Source organism: Struthio camelus, chromosome 1, assembly GCF_040807025.1.
Source record: "Struthio camelus isolate bStrCam1 chromosome 1, bStrCam1.hap1, whole genome shotgun sequence".
NCBI classification, from domain to species: Eukaryota; Metazoa; Chordata; class Aves; order Struthioniformes; family Struthionidae; genus Struthio; species Struthio camelus.
In genome coordinates, this window is record NC_090942.1 from 124,028,897 (window position 1) to 124,055,889 (window position 26,993).

Here is a 26,993-nt window from a genome sequence, read left to right on the forward strand (position 1 = left end):
TTTCTCACATTCATTCCATAAAATTGCTGAATGCGTGCTGCGACACAACATACGTCATCCAGTCACGTCTTATCTATGGGTGGGCTTTTGCTTTTTAGCGAAGTAACTCTGAAATTGCTTTTTAGCAAGTAACAAACTTCCAGTTTCAAAAGAAGATCACTTTAGTTTCTCTTGCTCTAACTGAATTTTCCAATAAAATTCATACTTTCTTTTCATAAAAAAAATATTTCAGGATGTCCAGTATATTTATGAATTCAAAAAACATTTAAGCAGAACAAAAAGGATTAAGTAGACCATTAATCCCCTTATTTTTCTGGATTCTTCCACACAACATCAACATTTAAGCACAACAGAGTGCTACCACTTGTTTTTCCTCCTGCTTTTTTCCACTATTTTTTCCTAATCTCTCCCCTCACGTCAGCAGTTACTTATGGTGTTTTATTATCGTTCTGAATGAATTGCATAACATTGCAGGTAAATCCATCATGATCACAAAATGTTTTAATTCTTGTTGCATATACGTGTAAAAATTGTTAAGACTGTTGAGTGTATTTCATCTAAATTTCACATAGACAATTTATTTCACAGAAGTGATCTGCTTTCAGAACAAGTTGACTATAATGAGAATTTCTTTGTATAGAATATTTCTATATTGTTTTATCCTTTTTTACCTAAATCTCTGTAATATTTTGTACATTTAAGCGATCAGTTTTACTTGCGGGATAGTCATAGGTTTCCAAAAGTAATTCAGTTGGTGTCAATTTTTAATATGTATCTTGAAAATACTTTTCTGTTTTTTAAACAAATGCTTTCCTTGCCAGTATTGCGTGAAAAACACTCATAAATCAGAAGAGAAAATGGAGCACATGGAGAAACTCTCAGTCCTCAGTACAGAAAAAACACTGCTATACACACAAAACAAATGAACTCTAAAAATCGGAGAGAAATATTTTTCCATCATTGTCACTCAGGTATTGCCTGGAGGACCACTTGCAAGAAGAGTACTAGGAGCAAAAAAAAATGTTACTTTTATACAGAGTATGTCCCTTTGAATGATAAAATATGTGGGTTTACTAGAGAATGGAATTTAACTGGACACAGTTGTACAGGACATTTTACAAAAGGAGGGCATTAAAAAAGTTTCTCTGGCCCTAGAAAATTATAGCCTATTTGTCTCTTTGTTAGTTCAAAATTTTTAAAAAGTTAGCTTCTCAGCTGAACTCAAATGTATATTCTGAGCGTGCCAGGAATTTGGTGTTCTCTTTTCATGGAGAAGGGGGACAAACATTTAGATATTTTTCTCCCTGGGCACGCAATTGAAGAACCGGAGTGCAGTATGCCAGCTCTGCCTTTCCTGCAGGAACATGTAGTCCCTGAACAGCGCTGCCCTGACCTTCCACAAGTAGCAGGGTAATTGTTCTCAGGGATTTTATGAATATCGCTATCTATCTGTAAAGAAAGCCATGGATGAAAAGGGAAAATGAATTTGAACTTGCAGTGAAAGTGAGCATCCAAAACTGGGCTCGCCCCCAGCTGGAAAAGAGCCAGGCTCGATCCCCAGGCAGAGAGCCGAGGAGACAGCCTTGTGGTGCACCACGAGGAGATTCTCCATCTGCAAAGATATACTGTGCACAAAGGAGACATGGGAGGGCATCTCCTTCAGAGCAGGCAAAAATTTACACACAGCGGGGCATTAATTTCATCCGCTTTCCACACCACCAGACTCGGAAGCAGGGCAGCAGTAAAACACCAAAGTTTTGCTTGGGGAAGACCTGCAGCACAATCCCTCCAAAGCCAGGGCAGAGCGACCAATGGGAAATCCTGAGCAGGAGGAGGAGGGGAGAACGCAATCAAAGCGTAGAGCTGAAACCACAGAGGCATACAGAAAGGATGCGTCTCTTAATTCATAATTACTCGTGGTCCTCTCAGGCATGTTCCTAATGTCAAATTACTCCCTCCTGAGCTGCCCTTTCAGCTCTCTGTGGTTGCATCTGACTGCCATCCAGCTTTGGAAAGCGAGGCTCAAAGCACTCCCTCTTAGGAAGAAGGTTTATTGACTGTGGCTGCCTGCGAGGCACAGGTGGGGCCCAGCCACGGGGAGGGGGAACTGGCCTGGGGGTCCGGCTCAGGTGCGAGTTTGTCCCCCGGAGATGACAGGGCTCATACCCTGCCGCCGCAGCGCTGCAGAAGTGCTCAGCGAGGACAGCCGCTCACCTGAGACAGCAGCAGTGCACGCATGAATTTTTAACTCCTCTGTTCACCGAAGCAGCAGTTGTTTTCGGTCCAATTCACTGCACAAGATGTGCAATCTTAGTTTTATGTGGAGGTGAAATTCCTGTATTAATTCATATTGAGCGCGCACGAAAGTCAGAGAGAAAAATGGCAGCGCAGTGAAAGTAAAGTAAGAGGGATTTCTGTGATCCATATTGAATTAGTTGCTTTAAAATGATCAGTTGAGTATCCCACAAAGGTATCAGAATAAATGCAGAACATTTCAGATGGGGGTAGGGGAGAGATAACTGGCAGACAGAAAAAAGAAAAGGACACAATGAGGTAGAAAAGAATAAGTTGCCATAGATATATACCTACATCCTTCATTTCATGCACCCATAATTCTCTCTGGCAGCTGCATGATTAATTCAAAGATTTATTGATTTTTTTTTTCTTGCTCAATCCTGCTGACCTGCTTTTGTTGACAGGTCTGTGTGGATCACACTCCTCCACCAGTTGAAAGCATGGCATCATGTCGGTCTCCATGGCCTGCAGTAAACATAGCGACTCATTCAACACTAACACCGTTAGTAAAAACATGCACAGTTTATTCCAAATCTAACAAAATATGAAGTAGCAAGCTAGTAGCCTTTTTTTGTACCGAAAAATATCTGCAATTGTAATTGCAACTATTTTGATGGGGAAGAATGGGGGGAACCTAAGCAGTTCAATCTTTCTTTTCCTGTACTCTCATTTTTATAAGAGATTCACTAGGTTCAAGGTTTCTAGCAGCACCAAAGACCATTTCGTACAGCCAGTGTTTACATCAGAAGTTTTCAGCCTTTGGATCTACCACCCTTTCAGTAGGAGGATAGAGCCTCCCCCACCATGCTGCAGTTACGCAGCCAGATTTCACTGGCAGACTGATTCCAAGTAAAGTATCACCTGGCCTTCACCATAACCTTCCCTGGAAGAAAAAGCACACGTATTATTAAAATATGCCTCTACAGTTTAGAGATCGAGGTGAAGCAACAGAGATATGACACTGATGTCACAGCAAATGAAACCAAGATCTACCAGATATGTATTTCAAATTCTTTCTAATGAGTCATTCTTCTAATGAGCCTTTCAGTTAAAATTTGACTCTCAAGAGGGGAAGACAAATTTGAATGAGCATCTGTATGGCCATCTAAAGCTCTGGAAATATGCAGGCTTATGCACGGCAATAGCGCTTTACACAGTAATGATGTTTTATTTAAAATCAGTTAGTTCAACAGTCACCGCTGGAAAATACTGTTTCCTGCAGATGTCACCTGTTAGGAACATCCTCAATGTATTAAAAATAGCAATAATACAGACCAGTCATCATGGCTAGTGAGGATTTTTACATGCTACCCCTCTCAGCAACAGCTAAACCCCATACACAGGCAAAAGCTCCATGGTATAACAGGTTGTAGGCAGTAAGGCACACACTCATTAAAATGAGCCTCATGCATCAGTTTTGTCTCCTCATATCAAAACGTTCAGAGCTCATTAGCTGTTTGCTCAGGTTAGATGCAGAGTTTTGTTGAACAGCCCCAAGCATACAGCACATAATTTGCTCACCTCTCTCCTTACTACTATTAGGAAGGTGACAAGATCACAAGCCACTAGCAAAATGTATTATAAAGAAGAAAACTAGTCAATGGTCACTATTTCAAAAAATAAAAATGAAAATAAAAGAATTAGACCTAAAGTCAGTGCACTGATTCACTCCAGTATGTTCCTGTTCCTAGCTCATTGGTATCAAAACTGGTAGCACTGGGCTTTGCCATCGACAAATCAGACAAAAAAAATAATCCTCCACATCTAACCATGTCAATAAAAATATTGCTTCAAATATTTTATTCCAGTAAAGTTACATGAATCAAAAACTGCCTGAAGAATTGCAAATAAAAGAGCAAGGACAAAACAGAAACGAGTCAATGCCTGTGAAGGTTAGCAATCAGTCTGCTCTTATTTCATCTTTAATAAAGATCTGGTAAACATCACATTAATTAAAGGGTAGGCCGTATTTATTTGGAGGTTTTACAAACCCCAGAGAGGACTGGAACGTATTACAGGAACTGAGGAGGCTAGAAAAAGCTGGCCAGAAAATAAAATGGGATTCACCCCAGGAAAAATGAAAGAAACTTCAAGTACATCTGGAGGGAAAATAACGTGACACAGATATTTCCAGCGAGAGACTATCTGTGCAACTGAACGCAGCCGTGCTGAAAGAAACCTCTTCATGACTGGCAACATCAATAACAAGGTGGTAAAACAGAACAGTTAGGGCATCAGATTTGATAATGTTATGCATGGTCCAACAGACCCTTAGGCCTGAACAGAGCCATGATGGATGTCCTTATATATATACACACTCAAAGACACAGAGAGGGAAAGAGAGAAATGTATACCATAGGAAAAAAAAATCCAAATATTTGGAGCCCTAATGTAGAAAGTAGAATTACAATCTGTCTTTCTGTCGCTCACTCTTTCTCTCTATCCATTTAATTCTCAAGAGCACAAGAAGCAATTCTGAAGGGGGCCTGAGGCCAGTCAAGTTTTTCATGCTCCTTAATTGTGTAAGCAGAGAAAGAAAAATTAAAGGGTTGAGCAAAAAAGGAGAGAAAGAGGATTCAGGGATTGGGGGTTATTGTCCTTTGTTTATTTAAGGAGAGGACAGGGAAATGATTTCCCCCAATTGACAGAAATAGAGGGCTATCCAAAACAGAGTGGCAATAGGAGGAGAAAAGATTAAAATGTATGTATCTGCCAGACACGCTTCATTACTGACATGCCAGGAATACTGCCACTATTTGTGAACCCTTATTAGTATTAAATTTCCTGGAAGTCAGAGAGTAAATTTTGGCTTTGCGCGCTCTAGGCACCGAGACATCCCACTCAAATACATTTTTCTCTTCCGTCTCTCCCCAACAGCCACCAATGTTCCATGCCCCAAGAGCATCCAAAACGTCCTGTCACCCCTAGGAAAATCTGTGAATTCCTTCTATAGGGAAACAACACCTGCCGTTGACCTAGGTTTCACATGCATGCATCACTGCGCTAAGTAAACGATCAGCAAGCCAATCCTTTACTTAAAATCTTATCACTCCCCTTTTTCCATGTTACCAAAACATGATTTTATGACATGTACCTCAGATGCTGTCCACCTTTATCCCTCCAAGTCATTCTAAACAGCTGCCTCGCACAAAGTCATTGAAAACCTTGCATCTAATCCTGCCATAATTTTAGAACGATTAGTCTGATCAAAATACTCCAGTGTAGCATAATGGGGAGCAGAACAGGAGCACACACTGCAGAGGAGCCAGAGGAAAGGTCCTCCAATAAACAGTTGAAGTGCATTGCTTTGCTCAGCTACAATTTTAGCTTGCATTGAGTCCAAGGAGAGCATGACAAATGTTTGCACAACCAGGCCGTGCTAGATTTTTATCATCTCCAATTTCTAGGATTGAGAGACACTCTTCTCTTAAAAAACAAACAAACAAACACACAGTGCTATCAGGAAAAATGCAGGTGACTAAGTGTCTCAAATAGTACTTCTCAAATAATGTAGTAAATGACTTTTTCTTAGTCCCTTAGGAAAATAATCTTGTTCAAAGAGAAAGCGAGGAAGCAATATACTGTCTTTAGAGATGGGCAAGTGCACTTTACAAGTCCTCAAGAAGCTTAAAAAATACATTACTGTAACAGCAAACCTACAGTCTGACCTGAGCACTGCTGAACGCTACTCACATTAGCTTCCTCAGGAGTCAAGGGAGCTCAGCTGTAAGGCTCTGTCTGATTAATTTTCTGTGTGCTATCGCTATTTTGAATAGCGGATTTAAATCCCACTGTCATATTTCTGATAGAAGGTAATTTATACTCTTTTTTTTTTAATTCATACATACTGTCAATATTTAACCCTAGCAATTTGTACTCTTCGTCCCACTTCACCTGGACTAGGTTAAAACACTTGCATCTAGAGCATTCAGTGGCGTAGGTTAAGTGTTTGCTGAATACTTGCTGGATGGCAACCCTGATTAAACCCTGACATCAAACGAAAACAAGAAAGATCACGGCTCCTCTCTCCTAGACACAGCCTCAACGTTAATCCCTCTGATCATCAGCCATAATCTAATTCTGAAGACGAGACTCAGCATCTGGGACCATTCTCTATAAAGACACTATTTTTTTCACCATGTACAAACCTCATGACCAAAGAAACAACCACCACTGTAAGTAAACTGGATAGCTGCTGCAATCTCCAAACCCCAGCACAAACAAAAACCACACTGCCGTATTTTAGATGCCACCACGTGATAACTACTGGCAAACACTCACTGCTTACTGTCAGCCACAGCAATTTGGAAAGCCCTCTGTACAGCGAGAGAGCCAAGAGCCCCTGAGCCTTCGGAAGACAAGACTGGAGGAATGGTGCGTAAATAAATAATGCAATTCATTACATTAAATGTAGGTCATTGTACATCAGTGACACTTCTCAAGCCGTGGTCCAATGTATCTCATTTATGGCCCATGGAAAGTATTCTGGCTCAAAGACTCATCAGCTGTCATCTGCACGTCAATCAGAGCCCTTCAGAGAGCTGGGTCCATTCATGCTTACACACCTTTCGCTCAAAGCTGCTATTCCTTCTGTGCTGATTTAAATACATCGTTGTGCGTAGTTGTTATTATCCATCTCTCTCCTTTTCTACCTTTTTTTTCAGCAGTCGCATTTTGTGTATAAATCGGACAGAATCGTGCAAGGTATGTCATTAGACAAGAAAATGGGAATTCAGAAAGGTCAGGGCATGAACCTATTCATGATCCTGCTCTTGGCACTAAGCTACTAGGATACATGAAAAACTAAAAACCGCTCATAGTTATCAGCATCAGCATAGGAGGCACTCGTAACAGAAATACAGCAGGTAGCGACAGAACAAAATTTATTCTTCTGCCTTTCTCTCTGCTCCCTTCTGCTCCTCATTCTCCTCCTTTCTGTCCCGTTGCTGGCACCCTGTGCCGACCTTTATTTTTAATAACCCCTTTCTGCCCTCCTTCCCCTATCACCGCACCCATCCCTCACTCGCATCGCAGCTAATTAACACATGAAGTGGCTCCGTACGGCTCTTTGCTTTCGCTGAGAGAGAGAGCAGAATCAGCAGTCATTTTGCGCCTTTGCCCTCCTCTCTAGTCCAGCTTTACTGGTTTGCCCGTGAGGAACAAACGCTAAGAGCCGAGCGTTTGGGCTCCCACCTGCCTCATGGCTGCTCAACAGCAGCAGAAACAGGAGCACGATCAGCAGCACGGTGCATTTCGGTACTGTCCCTGCTTGTTTTTATGGCTGTTGCTACAAAAATATACTTCACCGCCTCCTTTGGTCCTGCAGGGCCTAAACTGTTTTCAGTGGTTACAGGGTCAACATAGAGCTGATTCCAGAAGTCGCTTTCTTGAGGAACGGATCGTAAAGGCAAACAGTAAGAAGGAAAGGAAACTGGACCTTTGAGCTGTATGCAGCTACCAGTCATATGACATTAGCAGATTATTTAAGCTTTCACATTTAGTGTCATCTCGCAAAAATACATAAGAATTGGTTACTGATGCAAATACAAGAAAGAAAACTGCACATCACTACATTATTTATTATAAAGCACACAAATTTCAGGCTCATTTTCAAGACAATTGGCAATACTAATTCTTCAGAAAAGCGGGAGGATCTTCAGAAGAGAAATCTTGAAGGTATAGATGTCGAGTTTTGTAAAACAGTAATCTGCATCTAGCAAGCCCCTTAAAACGTCTCAGAATTGCCACTGGTTCTTCTATTCTACCCACATTTTAGAAAGCGTTAGACAAGGCACCACTGGAAAGCGTGATTGTTTTCACTAGGAGATATGGATGGGTAAATAACATAAGATATATATCATGCATTTGTAGCAGACTGACAATTGCAGAGGTCTGCTGCTGTCCTTAACTGTGCCTATCACAAAAGTCTGCAATACAGCTGTATCTATTAGAGATGACTGAATATTTCATACAACAATTATTATTCAAAATAGAGCTTTCTACTAGAAAAAATTTCTGTGTATTTATTGTTTCTTATTTTTCCCAAAAATAGATTTAACAAAAAATTGTATTTGCCTTGCTTTTTTAAAACTCTTTCCCCCCCCCACTACCTTCACCCCAAAAAGATATCCCCCAAAAACTTTTTAGCTTCAGATTTACAGTTGCCTTGAAAAAGAAAGGGTAGGAGCAAAACCCCAGTGTTACTTGGCTGTTTCCATGACAGACAGACAGGCATACACATACCTTTCCAGTTCACAGCTGTCCTCGCACATGGAAACGTCACTGAATTTAGTATTTTCTGGCTCCAGACAGGGCATCTGCCCCTTTCTTGAACAGGGAATCTGACACATCTGGACACTCTTTGATAAAAGATGCTTCGGCTAGCCATTTTTATTACATGCTGATTACTATGGACAACACTGTGCTCTCTGGTAACTAATCATACCGCCAAAAGTAGATATATACAGTATGGCACATTGCTGCACTAGCAAAAAAAATGTTTCCTAATCAAGGAATATGCCCCTTAAATGCTCTTTCTAAAAGCTAGATTTTTATTATACTAAGTAAAAACACTCTGACTGTTTTTCTCCCCTTTACAATGCCAGATTTACATAAAAAGAGAAATGATATCTAGAACAGTAAGTAACAGTGGGAAGTATTCTGGTTTGTCTATAAATCTCTTTATCCTAGTAGTCAGAATGGGAGTCCAGATATATAAGTCTATGAAATATTTACTCTAAATTATATTTGGAAGTATTGCAACAGGGTTAAAGTCTTTTAAAAAAAAGAAATCTTCTCTGCTGGACCACTCACAATACGGAGCTTTCCCACTGTAGAGCCACCTTGTTTCCTTTCATAGGGAGTCTCTCATTTCCTCCTCTGGATTTAAGCCTCCAAGCCTATTTGTGTGTTCTATTTAAAACACGCCTGCCGTCTCAGGGAAAATGTCTCTCATCTTTTCCTCTGTCTCTCTCTTTCTCTCCCTTTTGTTGTTTTTTTTTTTCTTTTTAAGTGGAGACTACTTAATTTTCCCACAAAAGCTTTGTCCACCTCAAACAAAGATAATCATCACTCTGTGAGTACCCATCTTTTTTATATTCTAGCTCTTTCATAGTAGAGGTTTCGACTCATCAGCAGCAGAAGTGAGAGCTATGTTAATGACTCACCTGTTAATCAGTTCCTTTAAAAAATAAGAACAAAACAAATCAGGACTTCATGCTCTCCAATATTAAACGGTGAGACAAAAATACTAGGAAAGCTGATCTGGCATACACAGAAAAAAAATTGTGCTAGTAATGGCTATATAAGTAGGCATATGTATTTCCTCAGAGAACTGATCATCAGTGGAAACAAGCTCAATAGCCCTGTTGTGTCTTGCATCCTATTCATCAGCTGTAGCATTCTAAGAAGGCAAGTGTGATGAATATCTACTATTTGAGTTCACGGCCAAACTACTGCAAAATAGACTATGGGTAAAACTCGAGGCAGATGTGTGAGTTAACCTTGTGTGGGTTCTGTTTTCTAGATGCCCCCACTATTAAGCTGCAGCTAAAGCCCTAAGAGTATAAACAGCAAGTAAACAAATCTTGCAGTCATTCTGGTTAAAATGGAGTGATATTTCTCTGCCTTACTTTTGCCCTGGCACAACAGACAGCATAGACCTTTAATCTAACCTGTGATTTCATCTCTGAAACTAAATCTTTTCCATAATATGGTCAAATAGGCTAAAGAGAAATTTTTAATGAGCATTGGTTTTAATGAATTACGTTTTATTTCCATTTAGATTTCTAAATGTGGAATTGAGGAATTGTGAGATAATTAAAAATTGTTCTTTAAGCCCTGGAATTTTTAATAGGTTTTTAATGATTGCAGCTTGCTCAGCCACAGTCAGAAGGTGCACTAGGAGAAAAGATGAAATTTAGGCTCAGATAGTCAAATATGATTACACACTTTCAGCCCTTAAAGTTTGAAAGAGGAAATAAAGATAGACTAACCACTTCCTCCTCTAAAGAGACAGATACAGAAACCTGCATGCCCTAATCCCGATTCTGGAGTGAAGGGTAAGATTAAGCCACTCAAAGATATTACATAAAGACTAGGTACTAATATTAGTATTAAAAAAAAAAAAAAACCAGCCTGAAGGGACGCAATCTATGTTAATGTAGAAAATATTCATGTTTTTCTGATAATGCAGAATGAATGAACTTTAATATTAAACTAGCTACCAATGCATGCATACACATTCTTTTCTCTCAACCAGTACTCACATGTACAGATGTATATGTACCATGTAGTAGTCTATTTTAAGCGGAAGCAAAGTAAACAAATCCATCCAGTTATGCATTAGATAATCTTAATGATAGTTCTGTATCATTTTAAATGGAATAATGGAAAGCTTATTTGTATACTGAACTACAAATAAGACCGTAATTTATTGGCTGAGAAGCTGTGTTTGAGAGTCCTACAATCCAGATGTTACAGGCCTGTTTGTGGAGAAACATTCAGTGCCAGTTGCCCAGTGATGAAAATCATATGCCAGCTCAAAATATAAAAGCGTAACTAAAAACAAGGAAGTGGATTTATCAAGCTTAAAAAGTTGCTATACTATGCCAACAGTATAGGACAACTGATCATGAATTATATGTTACTTAAATACCTATCAAATCATTAGCAAGCTATTTGAAATATATCCAAAAAAGGACAAGCTTATATAAATGATTAATAAACTATATAGAGAAATAAAATCAAGATCATGAGTTAAAGAAGCACAGATATTTCTATTAAACCCTCATTCATAAAAAAGGAAAGATGAATAATTTACTGAGGAGAAGGTGAAAAAATATTTCCATATATACTGTTGTACAGTTAAACACAAGCACATTCTTAAAAATGCTCTGCAGCAATTCAACTCAGGTTATTTTTTCCATTCTGTACTACCCTGCAACAATATATTTCAAATTCCTACACACACAAATCATTGCACACGTAACAGCAGATGCATTGTGTGTAATATATAATTTAAGTATATACCAAACTGAAAATATTTTGCCCACACATACTTTCCGCTATGAATTTCTTACAATGTTTAATGCTTTAAAATGTTGAATAGTCTTTGCTTGAATTCCTAGTTCTTTTTGAACAATGCCTCACAGTTCCTCACATTGTCAGTAAATAGATTAATGCATACAACTCTTTCAGAATATATTGTTTCACTTCAATATGTTTGGCTTACAGCACATTTTACAGCGTGCTTAACCCTCCAGTGTCATCTGTAAAGACGTTTGAGATAAAAATATTATGAAAGTATGAATAACAGTCACATACCTCATTTAAACATAAGCAAACAAATTTAAACTCAGGATTTCTTCTAGTCCATAATTAACATCACTACTGAAAAACAATTGCAGCCCAACACAGGCACTATAATACTGAAATTTCTCTGGCACAAAGGGTTTTCTTATCAAAGTTAAAACATGAACCCATTGCCACACCACCAGGAAGCTAACTTTATGTCTAGTATAAAACAAAAAACATGTTATTTCCCCCTCAAGCAAGCTAGAAAAAGCAGGGCTGTCTAAAACCTTCATGTCACACACAGTCATAGGTACGCAGCAATGCTAATGTGAAATATGTTACAGGAAAGATGAAACACCATTCAGCTATGATCAACTCAAAGTAAACATCAGGCATTATGGGAAAAACAGGAACTATAGCCACCATCACCAAGAAAAGAAAGCTGTAACAGCTTACCTGAGACAAGCGAGACTGTGTCTTTCTCCCATGAGACAACAGTGATGTATGCCTCCACAGAGGAGGGGATAATGCACTTGAACACTGCTACATTGCCTCTCATGGCTTTCTGGTCCTCCACACGGACTGTATAGGGTTCCCGTAAAACTGAAAACGGGAGAACGCGTTTCATTAAACAAGTCATAATCATCCACTTCTTAAGCTAGCCGTGTAAAAGTTCACCCAAGAAGGTTACTTGCATTATGAACTTTTTATCTGGGTAAATGATACAGTTTTGTGAGGCTGATTGCAAATGAATATGAAAATATACCAAGATCTTTCTGTTTCCTCGAAATCTGCATTTCACAGTGTTTCCGAGTTCCTCCACTACCTAATTCTTAAGACAAGGAGAAAAGATTTTTGCAGGAACTGCACATTTTACAGGGGTAAATGGTGTTATGTCTTCTGTTACTTATCTAGTTTGTCATGCCATGCTTCCCCTCACAAATTGTTTTCTGCTCCATCAAAGGGTACAAACTACATATAACTACTGCGTGTGAACAAGACATCCAGAGGGTAGAAAAGCTGATCAGTGTCATTTAAGATTTTGAAGAAATGAGAACTGAAGAAGAAAATCGATGGAGGTGACAGTCAGAGAAAAAAAAGCAAGGTGTCTCAGAGCCACAGAGGAACAATAGCAGGTAAGGTAAGAGCTACAGTCAATTGGCCAGCACCAAAGAAAATGAGGTAGCAATCAGAAAATAGAAACAGTGATTGCACAGTGTGGAAGCACTGAGATGCATGATATAATTCTTCCAGCAGCTGGAAGAATTAAACTAATGGCTGAAGGGGAAAGAGAAGATGCAGACCTGGACAAATCTTTCATGCCAAACTAAGGTTGCTGGGATGAGATGCGGTTGCCTAGGGTGGGAGACTGGAAAGTAGGAAAATCCTGGCACTGAAGCAATGCAATGAAGAAAGAGGGGTGAAAATCCTGTGAGCAATAGTTAATGGAGAAGAAGGCAGAACAGCAAAGAAATAAAAGTTATTTTCTACAAGAAGAGGTAAATGAGTAAGATAGGAAGGACAGGCAGAAGCTCCACAGGAGCACAAGGTCAAGGAGAAAGAAAAAAAACCACCACAGACCAATATAGTTATTTATCTTGCGGTGGTGGTGGTGAAGTGAGGAACAGTTTCAATCAACATAAGGATAAATGTAGTGTAAGATGGCGTGTATGTCTGAGGCATGCATACTATGTTTAAGGGTAAAAAAATTTGGCAAGAACAATCCTAGTGCACCAGTGTAACCAAGTCAGCAGTGCGGAAGTATCATGTTACAGCAACACTTCTTGCCCACGTATACTGCCCACAAACCTCTACCGATTACATTTAACCACATTCATTGTGGACTAAGGCATCTGTAAATCCTTTGCAATGTTTGTACATATATTTCCATATAGCAGGAGCACTGGAATTTTTAAATGTCAACCCCATTCACAATGGCTTTAAAGAAAAAAAATGAATGTGCTGAAATGTAACTGTAGTTGTCAAAAAATGCAAACAGTAGTGAGTTTTCAGGTCCAGTGCCACCACTGCAAGAAGACTGAAGTTCTCTATTTCAAACAAGACTTTAGCAATAGAGCAGCTAGAAACTCTAATCAAAAATAAACAAACTTAATGATAACTTAAAAAATTAAGACAAATCCATCTTCTGTAATGAGATACACACCACCAGTTTTTAAAAAAAGTCAACTTTTTTTAATCTAAAAAGTTAAGTTCTTTAACTCTGTTATAAGGATACCTTTGCTGAGCTGATAATAGCATAAGCACCCTTAATGCAGTGACTTCACCACATTGGCTGCCCTACGATGAAGCAGCCCCTAATCTTGTTCCACACTAGAGGGAATGGCTCCAACGCACATAGATCATCTTTATGAGGCTGACTCTTGTCTAATGCTCATGCTCCAACCATTATTTACAGGCAAGGGCTTTTTTAAAGCAATATCCTAACACACTGCTAAAAATAAGGCAAGTTTAACCTTGCTTGTATTTTTTCAGAACTGTTTAGCCCAGTTTGAAAACCTGCTGTATCATTTTATAGCTTACTGTCCCATTGATCGTTTCAGTAAGCAACCACAGAAACTGTGGAGCACATAAACTGGAAGGAGATGTATTCATTTCCTTGCTTAAAAAATTTACATCATTGTGAGTTCAGGGGCCCCTCAGTGATTTCCAGATCTTGGTTTTGCCACCCCGCACAAATGATTTGCTGATTTAATTTTTTTTAAATTCTAGTTCTGTGAGTCTTGATTTTATATGAGAATTTTAGCCTTTGCTAAAAAATATTCATCCTCCTGTAATTGCACAGGAAAGTTTGCATGTGAAATGGAAGCATGCACCTTCATTTCCATCTGGGATTGCCCTGGAAGAGATTTGAGTCTTTGTTGCTTTACAATGGGGGAGATGGTGGGGGGAGGGCAGGGGGTGTGTTTAATCTGCATTACATGGAAACTTTATTTGAATTGCATTTTTGCATATATCTGTGAGCTTGAACCATCATAGCTGCTACCCATCTTCTTAGGTAACAGATAAATCAGCTTCAGGCTTTCCCAAGCTGGTTGTGAGAACGGGCAGACCTATCCTAGTCTTTGCATGGCTGTGCTGCAGTCAGATGCTCCACTGATTGCCTCTGTATTCCTGGGAAACTCTATTGCTTTTGGAGGGAATTGAAAGAGCAGGAGTACGAGAAGGAGAAGAAAAGGGATTAGAAAAGGATCCATAACATCATGCTAATTAGGGCCAAACTGGAGCCGTGTACAAATCTCCACATGAACAGCAATGTGACTGGAAGCATCATACAGATAAATAAAGTTTATTACTTCATATATTTGAGCAACACAGGGTTTACTTGCTTCTCCTGTACCATTTGAGCATAAAATACACTTACTGCTATGCTTGGAAAGTGGTGTTAAAAACTGTATTTTCCTAGGACTGGCAGATTATACCAGTCTCTGGAAAGCAGACTGACTAATAGCTATTGTCTGCTGTTAGGCACAATGACAGCTCTAATGCACAAGGTATATTCATGGGAAGAAGGGACTTGTTTAACTTGTTATCCAAGCCTCATGTTAAGTGGAAAGTTGATTCATACAGCAAAATGAATGGATAAAGGGTAAAAGGCTAAAAAGGGAGGGAGAAGGGGCAAAAAAAGCGTTTGGTCCAAAAAAACAGTTTATGAGCCCAGCAGCTACAGCCACCCATTACAAAGCCTTTCTTTTCATGCCCTTCTTCCATTTGAGAAGTTTATTTCTAAAACTGAATAGATAGATCTGTGCCACAAGATAGTCCCAGCATATAAAGCAGTCGTCTTCTGGGGTTACTTGAATAAAAGGGTCACTGCTGAGCAATGGGCATAGCCACATACTGTCATCTACATCATATGGTTTCACAACTGAATGAATATCAGTTCAGAGCCTTAGCCATCAAGGTTGCAAGTTTTAGTTTTAGCCTTCTTTAAACCATCACTTCAGTTAATTTACAAAACAAAAAATGTGGCAACTGATATTGGAAAAATTTCTGCCTAAAAGACTCTCAAAATTTAGATACATTAACTAATCCACATAGGACAACAAATATAATGTTCTCTCTAAATACTCTGATACCTTGTCCACAAACTTTTAAAACTAAAAACAAAATCAGGGAAAAAAAGGCCACATATTCTCCAAATGCAAAATGGGTTTCTATGTATTCTTGCGGGCGCCAGTGGTTTTCCAGCTTTTTTGATCTGTGGACGACTAAGTGTTTTTCAGAGGAAGCAAAGATCATTATAGAAATTCTGCACACATAACATATGTACTTTCTTCTTCTAGTCACTTCTTGTGTAAAACACTGTTTTAGACTATTAGACTATAATTTAGATAAGACACACAAATTTCTTGAAAATGTAGGGTTTAGTCTTGCCTTCCAGTTGTCAAACTATGAATTTCTGAACATTAAGTTATCATTAAGAAGAGCTGACTGCATTCTTTTGCTTAAGAAGAGAGTCCAGGACAACAACTCTTTAACTATTTGCTGTTTACAATTTTTCCAATATAAGTCTTGTAAAGACATACCTCCAAAACATATGTTTCTCTTCTGAAAAAAGATTATCATAGCTCCACTGACACCAAAGAGACTATGAGGATTTCCATTAGCCAAGGGTCAGCCCCCAGACTAGCTTCTGTTTGTTCATTTGTTTGAATATTGTAATTAACTAAAGTGTGTAGACAAAACCTTCAAAACCTATGCAATTGTGTTTATGTGTTGCGACAAACGGACTGATTTTGGTCTGATTGTAACTCTCTCCTAGTTGAGAGAGTCTGTATACAGTCAGCACAGAAAACAGTAGCACAACTTAAACCAAAAGCACTTCCTATGTACCAAAATCAGTTGCTCAATTATTATATAGGACAAAAGTTTCTCTCTCAAAACAAGGCACAACTAAATATAAGCAACTGAGAAGGGATGTGATTAGGCAAACATTTCACCTTTTTCCAGTCCCTAAATGAAAATCAAAGACTATACGCGTTTCTCCTCACAGCTCTTCAATAAGTATGGTCCGATTAGTGGTTTCATTATTCGTTCATTTTTCCTTACACTTGTTCAGAAGTTCAGGTGATTGATGATCTTCGAAAAACTAATGTTTCACCTCCAAAATCAAATCAAATCAAATCAGGGAGGAGAGGAAAGTGAGGAATCCATTATTTCACTTAACACTGTGAAGAACTCAGGGGTTACTCTTCTGGTCTCTCTCCTTTGATTCACAACAGCTACTACGCTTTGTCCAAAACACCCAAGTTCCCTCCCTCCTTAAGCCCAATTGAGGCAAGTAAAAGATCATACTTACCGGCCTTAATGTGGACATCCTGACTTCTGATTTTCCCTGAAGGATTTTCAGCTGTGCAATAGTAAGTGTTATCATGGATTAAGTTATTAAAGCTTGAAGGAGGGAAGGGGAAAATTTGGAGAGTGCCATTGGGGTGGACGTGGCGGATCCCTGGGACATCGTAGATCTCCTCGCCCGTTGCTAGGTACCATCTGAGCGTCACAGGAGGGATCCCTGCTGCCGGACAGGGTACCAATGTCCCTGTGGTACTAGCAAACACTACCTCTTGCAAAGATGCATTGACAAAATATAGACTGGCGTGTAGATCTTCACTGAAAACTGCAAGACAAAAAAGAAAAAAAAATAGACCTTGATCAAGTAGTAAACTTCAGCTACACACAAAATAATTTGACTGTTATCTGCCATAAAAATCAAATATGAACCGCTATGATGCCTAATGAAGGTAATCAGAACATTTGGATCCTAATGCAAGCTCTAATGTTTCTCATTTTTAGAAGAAAATATCATCAGATTAAATCCATTAGCTAGTTTGGATCTGAAAATAAAATGGGAATATCCCTTGCTTTGTCCTGTGATCAGAAACAGATCTGATCACTTTTGCATTTGCCGATGCAGTGTTCTTTATAAGGCCAGCCAAAAATCTAGCAGTAATCTATTTCCATGAAATTTCTAGTAACTAACTTTCTGCCTCTAACACAGGCAGCAGTTTCTGTTAGCTTTTATGAATTTATTTTTACAATCTTTTCACAGTAACATAATTTATAATATAATAAGTAGAACTGAGCAAATAATTTTAAAAACTCTGTAATTCCTTAATAACAACACATGCCTATATTTAACACAAATATAATTTAATAAATACATTATATAAATTTGGCCTGTTCTTTCTAACAAAGACTTAGAAACCTAAGTGCAGAAAAAAATTACGGTAACCTTGGCTCTACTACCCGTGTGACTATAGACCCCCCCCCCCCCCCCCCCCCCCAACTTACGTAGCCTATTCTATCACACCGAAAAAAGTCAGTACTGGTCAGAACACAAGATTATCCCACTAGTGCCACGGGCTCTTCATTGCTACCCAGATGGCCTGAAGGCTCCAGATGGCTTGAAGGTTCCCCAACATTTCATCCAAAATACCGTCCTAACCAATACCTATACCAAATACCTTTCCATTTGAGACCATAGCAGCAGAAGTCGTATTTGTTGTGTTTTTTGATAAACTGTAGGAGACACTGCCAATAACACCACTGTATTGTACGTTTGCACATAGAGCTCACCATAAAAACTTACCAATTTTGCTTGACACAAACACAAAAACCTGCATATTTCAGTGTACGAAATGAAGGTAATGAAGTGCATATTCCCGCATATTTCCACTGTATATTTCACTTTATAAATGTAAGGTAATGAAGTGAATTCTGGCATGATAATCTGAAGCAAGGCAGGTAAGAAGCAAGTTTTTCAAAAGGTGATCGTAACGCATCAGGCCCAGGTAAGCATCAGTGAGACATATTTCAAGGTTAGACTTTGTCTGCACAAGACAGGTGTTACCATCCTGCAGAAATACCGAGCAACCTCAATGCTAAGGCACAAAGCACAGCATCCACCTCTGCTGCCACTTAGTCTTGCAGTGGCTGGGAGCACCGAATGGACTATTTTTTCCCTTGTCTCTCCTGACAGCTTGAGGCAAGGAGATAAAAGGTAGGAAGGGATTCTTTTCTAAATATGAACTTGGCACTGACCATCAGCAAAGTGCTCCCCAAAAGAGACTGGGATTGACTCTGGGAAGGAGTAAGAGAGACTCTCCTAAAGTGAAAGGACATCAGGGAAAGACTTCTGGCATGCAGGAGGCAGCTAGATAAGCAGGCCTCACAGAGCAAGATGAAAGGCGCTTGGAGATTAAGAAATAAGAAACTTCAGGCACTGGAGCTGATGAGGCCCTGCATACAGATGAGACAGGTGCTAGTTCAGAATAAGTCCCTTGTAAGAAATGTTTTCTTCCTGGTTGGCTCAGCCCAAGTGAAAACTTGGGTTTCTGGAAAGCAAAAAGAGACATAACAGGACTATGCACAGGAAGGATAAGGGCTGAATAATATGCTGGCATTTTTACATAATTACATTTCTAATTATAGTCATACTGCGAGGCAGAGAACAGAATTGTTGGTAATGTAACAGAAAATTAAAAATATATATATATTTGGCATTGTTCATCTGCTATACCAGCTATTCTCTACAAATATAAGTGAAATAATCAACAGGGCATTTTAATTTCCATTGGCAAAGAAGACTATCATATAAAAGTAATAAATTCAGTTCACATTTGCCAACTTTTATTATCCTATACTGTTTCTCGACAGACGTTCAGGTAGAAACAGTAGATTTTCTATCTGGGGATAAAGAGCTGGATACCAAATTACAAATGTCATAAAAACAGAGAATAGTAATGACTATGTTTGACACCTTCATAGAATCTAACTTTCTAATCAAAATGCAGCACAGCCAAACTAGAGATTCGTACTGGCAGCACGTAACAGTGAATTTTTCCAGCTGCATTGTATCCCCTATAGAAGCTTTCACTACTTTTGATGAACTTTCCATCCGTCAACCTATACAATAGTGCTTCATTTTAAAGTAGCATCTGGTACACATTCATCTTAACGGCAGACACAAACACACTAGGATCCCTGGAAAATAATTGCAATGCTATAATACACAGGCACATACACAATGCTGACAATCCAGATGTATTTTGTGGTGGAAAACAATGCGTAAGCTACTTGGATACATTCAACAGCAAGAATGGGATTTCATACAGAATCGTTGATTAAAAAGATATTTCTCTGTAATGTTCCACAGGAAGAAAGTGGTTAGCTGAATAACAGAACAACTGATATATCAAAAGCAAATTGAAACTGAGACAAGTCAAAGACAATATGTAATTACACGTTACTTTATTTAATGGTAAAATATGATCGAACTAACCACCATATTTTACAGTAAGCAGCAATAAGTTCTGTCTAAAAGTTGCAAGCAAGAGCAGCAGGGAAAGTTGATGAAAGTCAGAGATATAAAACAATAACGAGAAATACCTGGAGAACAAAATAAAGTAAGAATAAAAGGAAAAATAAAAACCAGACTGGTTCTACCAACTGCCCTTGTGCTATTCTGAAAATAAAACTGTTACAGTATTTGGTTTCCAGAACAATGATTAAAGATGTGAGGGCCCAAGAAAACAAGCTTGGTCTGCCTCCAAAACCCCTTCTGCATGCATGGACCTCAACCACACCTCTAAGCCAAAACCAAAATGACTTACAGTTCAATTTGACTACCCGTGGCCTTGACAAAGAAATATCAGCATTTTCAAAGAGATGGCAGCAGTTAGCAGTCCAAGGGAAGGAAAGTCAAAGATTCTTCCTGAATAAGGGTTATTTATTACTGAAAATCAATTAACACCTGAGAGAAATAGGAGGAAGCCTGCATCTCAGCCTGCTTCCCAATGGATGCCCCAACCGAAATGATGAGGTAAAGGGCAGCCTGCACCTGTATGGGCTTCACAGCAAGAAGGCCTATAGAAAACCTATGCTCTTTACCATATGGTTAAAGGAGCGCGTAAACAGAGTGTCAGATCAACAGACAGAGGGCAAGAGACACTGCTTGAATCTCAGGTTAAATAGATACTATAATTGTGTTTACATAACAGGAATGGGAAGGAAGCAAGGAAGGATATGTTTTTTGTAATTTTAATCAAAATACCTTAAGACTCAGCCACTTGAAGTGGTAAGGGGAACTGACAAAATATAATATGCAAGGAAATTTCTCCTGCTTTTCAGGGGAGACAGGGCTGCCACGTTGTGCCTAGCACAGTGCTGAACCTGTCGGATACAAAATTCCTTTTAGCACTTTAGAAATCTCCTGACAAGTGAATGGGCTTATCTCACGACAAGCTGGACAGTGGGTCTGCAAGTTGAGCACACTCAGAAACAAAAAGCATTGCATAGCCAGTCTGAGTAGATATAGTAGTAAAAATCTAGACCGGGCTTTGCCTTCACTAAATTCAAACCTACTGGCATGAATGAGACTGGCTTCACTGTTTTGGTCGGTGTAGAGGTTACCTTTTCTCCTCTCTGGGATATCACTCCTTCCTCAAGGTCTCCAGGACACTGCAGCTCCTACATAACACATACTCTGTATTTGGAGCTCTTTCAGTAGGGCCTGGCAAATAACACTTCTGCTATTTCTGCTTACAAGGGTCTCATTTATCAAGGCTTCATTATACACCACACAAGACAAAATAGGCTGAAAGGAGTGTTTCATGATGCCCTTTTTTTAATGGGAAGAAGGGGGAGTCACTAAGATATAAGAGAGATGATGCTACATTTAAATTATCATCCTGGGTCATGCTCTGGCTTGTTCCATGTAGGATCTAGTGTCCTGGAGGGATCAGCACCAGCTGCAACAGAATGATGAAGGAAGATATGCAATAGAGAATCGTGAAACTATCTATCTGTTCAAAGCAGATCACCTTCCTCCCTTCCTCCATTATTCTTGGTTTATCCACCCCTCAAACTACTTCATTTTAAGAACCCTTTCTATAATGACTCTAGAAGTGAAAACCTTCAGGCTTTCAGGGTTTAGGCATAAGAGAGCAAGTAAATTTGGAATCTGTAAAACTCAGTGCCAGAACATATTACATGGTCTCTGTGTTGTGCATTTCCTTATAATCATGTTCTCTTTCAGGTTTTCGTATAATATATTGGTGATCTTCGCAGCTAGCTTTTCAAGCTTCCAAAGCCCTCTTTGCATATTCTGTAACTGACCACTTAAAGCCATCCATTTTCATAACATGAAAGAACTGAAGTACCTTTGGGCAACATGGTTCTGCCTATGGGAATGTCACATAGCACCCACACACCAACACCCCTTTACTTGCATGTATGAGAAATTTCAAATTGAAATTCAGTACTCAAATATATTCAAAAATATTAACAAAATATCTGTGAGCAATAATTTCTACTTAAATTACCTTCCCTGTCTCAGTCATAGGCTAAATTCTATTCTTGTATTGTTTATGCAAGGGGAAAGTTTGTCCTAAATGAATAAAATTTTCAAAACAAAGAAAAATACTTCTCATTATCCTTTTGATTAATCAAATCCAGCATGAAATATTTATATAGATAAAATAAAAGATATGAATCAAACTGAAAGTCTGGAGCACATAGGCCACTGAGATTATTTAGACAAAATAAAAATCAAAGTAGAAAAGATAAATTGCGTAATTAAGCAGTTGACTGCTCTCCTGCACTGCAGCAGGTTTATAGCAACAGATTTTGAAACTGTTTTCCAGTGGAACATCAGGTTTGTCACAGCCCTGGACATTAATATTTCCCCTCCTTTTCTCCCAGTGGAACATCAGGTTTGTCACAGCCCTGGACATTAATATTTCCCCTCCTTTTCTCCCCACTAACATTGTGATCAGTGAACTGGGCAACAATTAAGTATTTTCTTTAGATTTAATAGATTGTATAAGGTGTCACCTTAAAATTTAAGAATATCTCACTGTTAAATACCAGCAACAGAAATACAAGAAACCCAGAAGCAAATCCAAAGAATATAATAAAAATGTAAAAAAAAAAAGAAAAAAGAAAAGGCAGCATAGAATAAAATCAAAACTTTGCCTCCACTGGAAATCAGTCCATCAAGAACACTCCTTTTTCAGAAAGCTCCTTCCCAGCGCTGACTCTTGCAATCTGCATGTGGGATAGCAGCCAGCTGGGACTATTTCATACCACAATGGGAGAACACAGTCCAGCAAAAGGTGACAGTCGGGGACATCTGCTGCAGGCATCTTCTCAGCCGCAAAGTGGCAGGGACGAAGGAGCATGAGACACTGACCCTTGGGCAGTTAAAGAAGCAGCAACTCAGGTAGTCTCATCAACACATCCAGCGCCAATCAAAATTTAAAAAAAGAATATATCAGCAGCCTGTGGGCCTTCTGGAAAACTACCTGTTCCCGAGAGACCCCACGTGTCATGCCTAGGTCAGAAGAGTAGTTGTCTTGAGCCTCCAGCAGAGCTGATGGAGAATGACAAGCACAGTCTAAAGGCAGTTCAGACTCCACTTTGATAGGACAAACTATTCACTCGACCTGCTCCTTTGTCTTTACCAATTAGAGAGAGATTAATATAACTCCACATCTATCTTGGAGACCTCAGTTAGCTGGAGGAATCCAGGCTTGCACAGCTGCTGCAGGTTTTAGTTTCTGAATGAATGTTTGCTGCCTACAGCCATGGGTCCTTCTACTGCAAGCCCAGTCTGTCTGGCACATGCGTTATTCTAAAAGTGTCACATCCTTCCCCAACCCTCATCCCAACAACTGCACAAAACACTTCCAAGTATTAGAAAATTTAAAAATTAAGCTTTTTTGCAGGGGCTGGTAGATAAAAAGCAACAGTAGAATCATAGCCAAAAAAGACAAAAGAGATGTTCCCTCCCCCCTGGGGTGGAGAGGAAGGGGAGAGAGAGAGAGAGAGGCAGAAGAGAGACATTACCTATAAAAATGGAAGGGAAGGAAGGAAAAAGCTGACAAGATCTTGTGCAAGTCAGGACATTAATACTCAGCGCAGGCCTTTCAAGGGAACTCCTTGGGACCTCAGATTTCATGAGATCCAGCATCAGCAGCAGAGTTTCTTTCTCACTGGATTGACCTTAGAGTAGGAAGCAGGCAAGAAAATATTATCTTGAATATAACCCTTAAAAAAAACATGGCTACCAGGTAGAGTTTATCTTTCCTTTGGATGCTTCCGCATCTTGTTTGCACTAAAGCTAACAGAAAAATATGCACATCTGAAGGTGAATATTCCATACTGAGCTTTAAGAAACATGTATTTGCTTTTCAAGGGTCAGACTCTTCTCTGTGAAATTTTGGAATGCAAATGTAACAAAACAGTTGAGAAATTTAAAGAACAGATCTTCAGCACCATTTTCCACATAGCCAATAAAAAGTATTCAAATCCTCACCACTTGAGGAAAATACAAATTAATTATTCAGTGTAAAGTAAAAAACAAATACTTTGTAATGGAGTTAAAGTAAATGCGGGTAAAAAGCAATCAAAAATGAAATATTTTTAAGAAAGTTGCTGAAAACCTCTAAACATTACATTACGTTTAAGGAAACTGAATTATTAGGATTATACTATAGGTTAATCATCCTCTCCACACCTGAACAACGTAATGTGGCAGAATGATCTTTTTTGCATAAACACACACAGAGAACTGATAACTGAAACATTTCAGAGTGCATTGCTGTGCCTTTCAAACCAGGAATGGAATTAATACAAATGCTATCACGAATATTATTTGGTGCAGAGCACAACTGGAGAAAGACAGTCCGGGTGAGTGGCAGAGTGCAATGGTTACTGAGCTGTGTCACTCTTCAGAGAGAAATTTTTTCAAGATGCCTTGATAGTACTATGGTTGAGATGCTAAAGAGAAAGGTTAAATAAAACCTTCCTGTCCTTTCCCCTTTTCTCCAACATCTCTCTCCTCCTCGAATTAAATAAGTAAATAAATACTTTACAAGGAAAAAGAACTGGACATCTACAAATGATGATGATATTTTCATCACTACTTAATTATCAAGTAACAGGACTATGCAGGGACCTACAGAAATTATTTCAGCTATTGTGAAAAGATCAGAATGATGGGGAATTACAGTAATCTATCTGTGGACATGTCTCCCTCTAGGGGTTTGCCCTAATGACTAATGGATGGGTATAAGAGTGATAAACACTAAAAATTTTATTAGAGCAGGGTAAATGAATGACCTTTTATAATTTTTGGCTTTGATTCTGAGCCTGACATGAATTTCATGTGCTTCTCTAACTTGATAAGGGTTGGATAGTCCCCTTTATTCGTGGGAAGGAAAAGGGAAAATAGCGCTTACACAAGGAATAAAATTAAGGTAGAGGCAGGGCAGGCATCTTCAAGAACAGGGGAAAAAACAGCACTGGATGAAAATGCTATATGACCAGACCCCAAAGTATGGTTTCCTAAAAGGAACTAAAGGAATGAACAAAAGAAAAAGGGACACTAAAGAAAAACCATATGACAATGCACACAATAGTTTTAATACTGAAAAAAAGTGAAATCAATTGCACAAACTGCCTTGAGATTAAAATATATTAATCTCAAGATTAATCTCAAGGTATTAATATATACCTTGAGATGAGTATATTAAATTACTACGCTAGTGTAAATAGATACAAAAACATCAGCTAAACTGCACCACACACAACAATTTTAAGTCAAGTCAACAAAGGAGTCAAGAGAAAAACATATTTATTTGCTATAAGCCCATTTGATCTCCTTGATCAATGCTACTGTCTTGCAAACTACTGAGAAAAGCAAAAAAGGAAAAAAATTGTCTGCATTTGTCATATCCTACAAAAAGGAAGTTAGCTTCTGTGCTCTGCCCTGACCATGAGAACAGTTGGCAAAAAATCCTTTTTTCTAGAAAAATATATCTTCCAGCAATGAATGCTGAAGCATCCATTGCTCTCTCTAACAAAATAAATTTCTCTGATGCTTCTTACAGAGGCTTCAAACGGCCTTCTAAATAGAGAACACGCAAAAGTGAGAAGTATCTTTTTGGCTAATATTTCAATTAGAAAATGTCAATTTGTCAAAAAGGAAACTTTGCATGGGTGAGCTGCTAGCAGTCCTAGAAATGCCACCCTGTTATGCTTGAAATTCGCAGTGGCACTCGCTGGGGCTTTGATCAGCATGGGGAAAGGGCAGAGACCCAGCGCACCTTTAGGCTTCAAAGCCTAAAGTCTCTGATTGTGGTTAAAATGTGCCTTGCTTTTTCCTTGGTGGTTATCAGAGACCCTGAGGAATGCAGATAGCAACATGAGTCCCCATCATTCCCTGCTGGGTGCTCCTCCCAGAGCAAGGAGAGAGGAGACCAAGAGGGCTGGGTCAGGGAACATGGAGATTACAGGTGACTGTGGGTAGAGGCAGTCCCTCCGCTCCCAACCTCTCCCCTCACCTCCTGGCAGGATGGCGGCAGGAAAGAAAGGGTGGGCAACGCAGCAAGGCTGGAGAGCCAGGAGGAAGCTCTGGAGAGCAGTGCTTAGCACTTCCCGCTGCTCCTGCCATCAGGTGGCAATGGTCGCTGGTGCCTACGGCTACTAGGAAGCAAAGGTCGTGTGCCAGCAGTCCTCCCTCCACCTGCTGCCGAGGGGTTGTGCGGGCAGATGTCCAGGCTGGACCCACTAGGGCCAGCACACTTCAGAACCAGCAAAGTCCTCACTGTGATGGTTTCTGCACTCTTCTGCCTTAGCCAGCTGCCTGCTTTGACCCATGTGCGGACCTCACCCTGCTTCACGCAACCATCTGTCACAGCACCATGCAGAAACAACAAGAGAATTTAATCAAAATAAAAGCCAGTAGGTTGAAGGGAGAGGTTGCCAGGGAGGAACCACTTGCATTGGTATTAAGATTGGATGTGCCCTTTATCAGGTATTTCTATATTCCTCATATAAAGAAAGATGCTGAGGGAATGAGGAGCGTATCACTTTGCAAAATGCAACATTCCCAAACTTTCCTGTACAAAAAAATTGACTAACTTCACTGCAGCAGGCACACACTTTCAGTTCTCATCACAGAGACTTGGTTTAACATGTGATAAAAAGATAAAAGCACTTCTTGAATGTTTGACTTTTTGAAGTTCACATAGCCTTGTAAATCACAGTGATTGTTACTGCAGTAGGAAGCAATGAAAATATCAAAAGAATATAGTATAAAACAAGTACAGATGAGCTGATTCATTTTTGTACTATTTTAATTTATATAATTATGTAACTGGCATCACTCAGAAAGCCACATTTCTTTACATGGTATATAGTCTCTAAATGCAGGACAGCTTGCCATGTAGTGTGTTCCGCAATGGCAGTCCATATTTTAAGTCTAAACAATATACAAATACAATGTGTCCAAAAGGAACAAAAAACAAAATATGTTTTTTCAAATTGCTACTCCGGTTCAATGTGCTAGTGCTCAACCTTTTATTCCAAAGGGGTATTCA

At 39.2% G+C, this 26,993-nt stretch overlaps 1 protein-coding gene across 2 annotated transcripts in view; it reads right to left on the reverse strand.

The window, feature by feature from the left end:
• DSCAM (DS cell adhesion molecule) overlaps nt 1-26,993 on the reverse strand; it is a 481,343-nt gene that overhangs the window by 393,262 nt on the left and 61,088 nt on the right. For both annotated transcript variants that reach the window (XM_068914257.1, XM_068914268.1), the window contains exons 2-3: nt 16,910-17,227; nt 12,046-12,192 (exon numbers count right to left, since the gene is read on the reverse strand). In XM_068914257.1, coding sequence (XP_068770358.1) covers nt 12,046-12,192; nt 16,910-17,227 — 465 coding nt within the window. The remainder of the gene's footprint in view (nt 1-12,045; nt 12,193-16,909; nt 17,228-26,993) is intronic.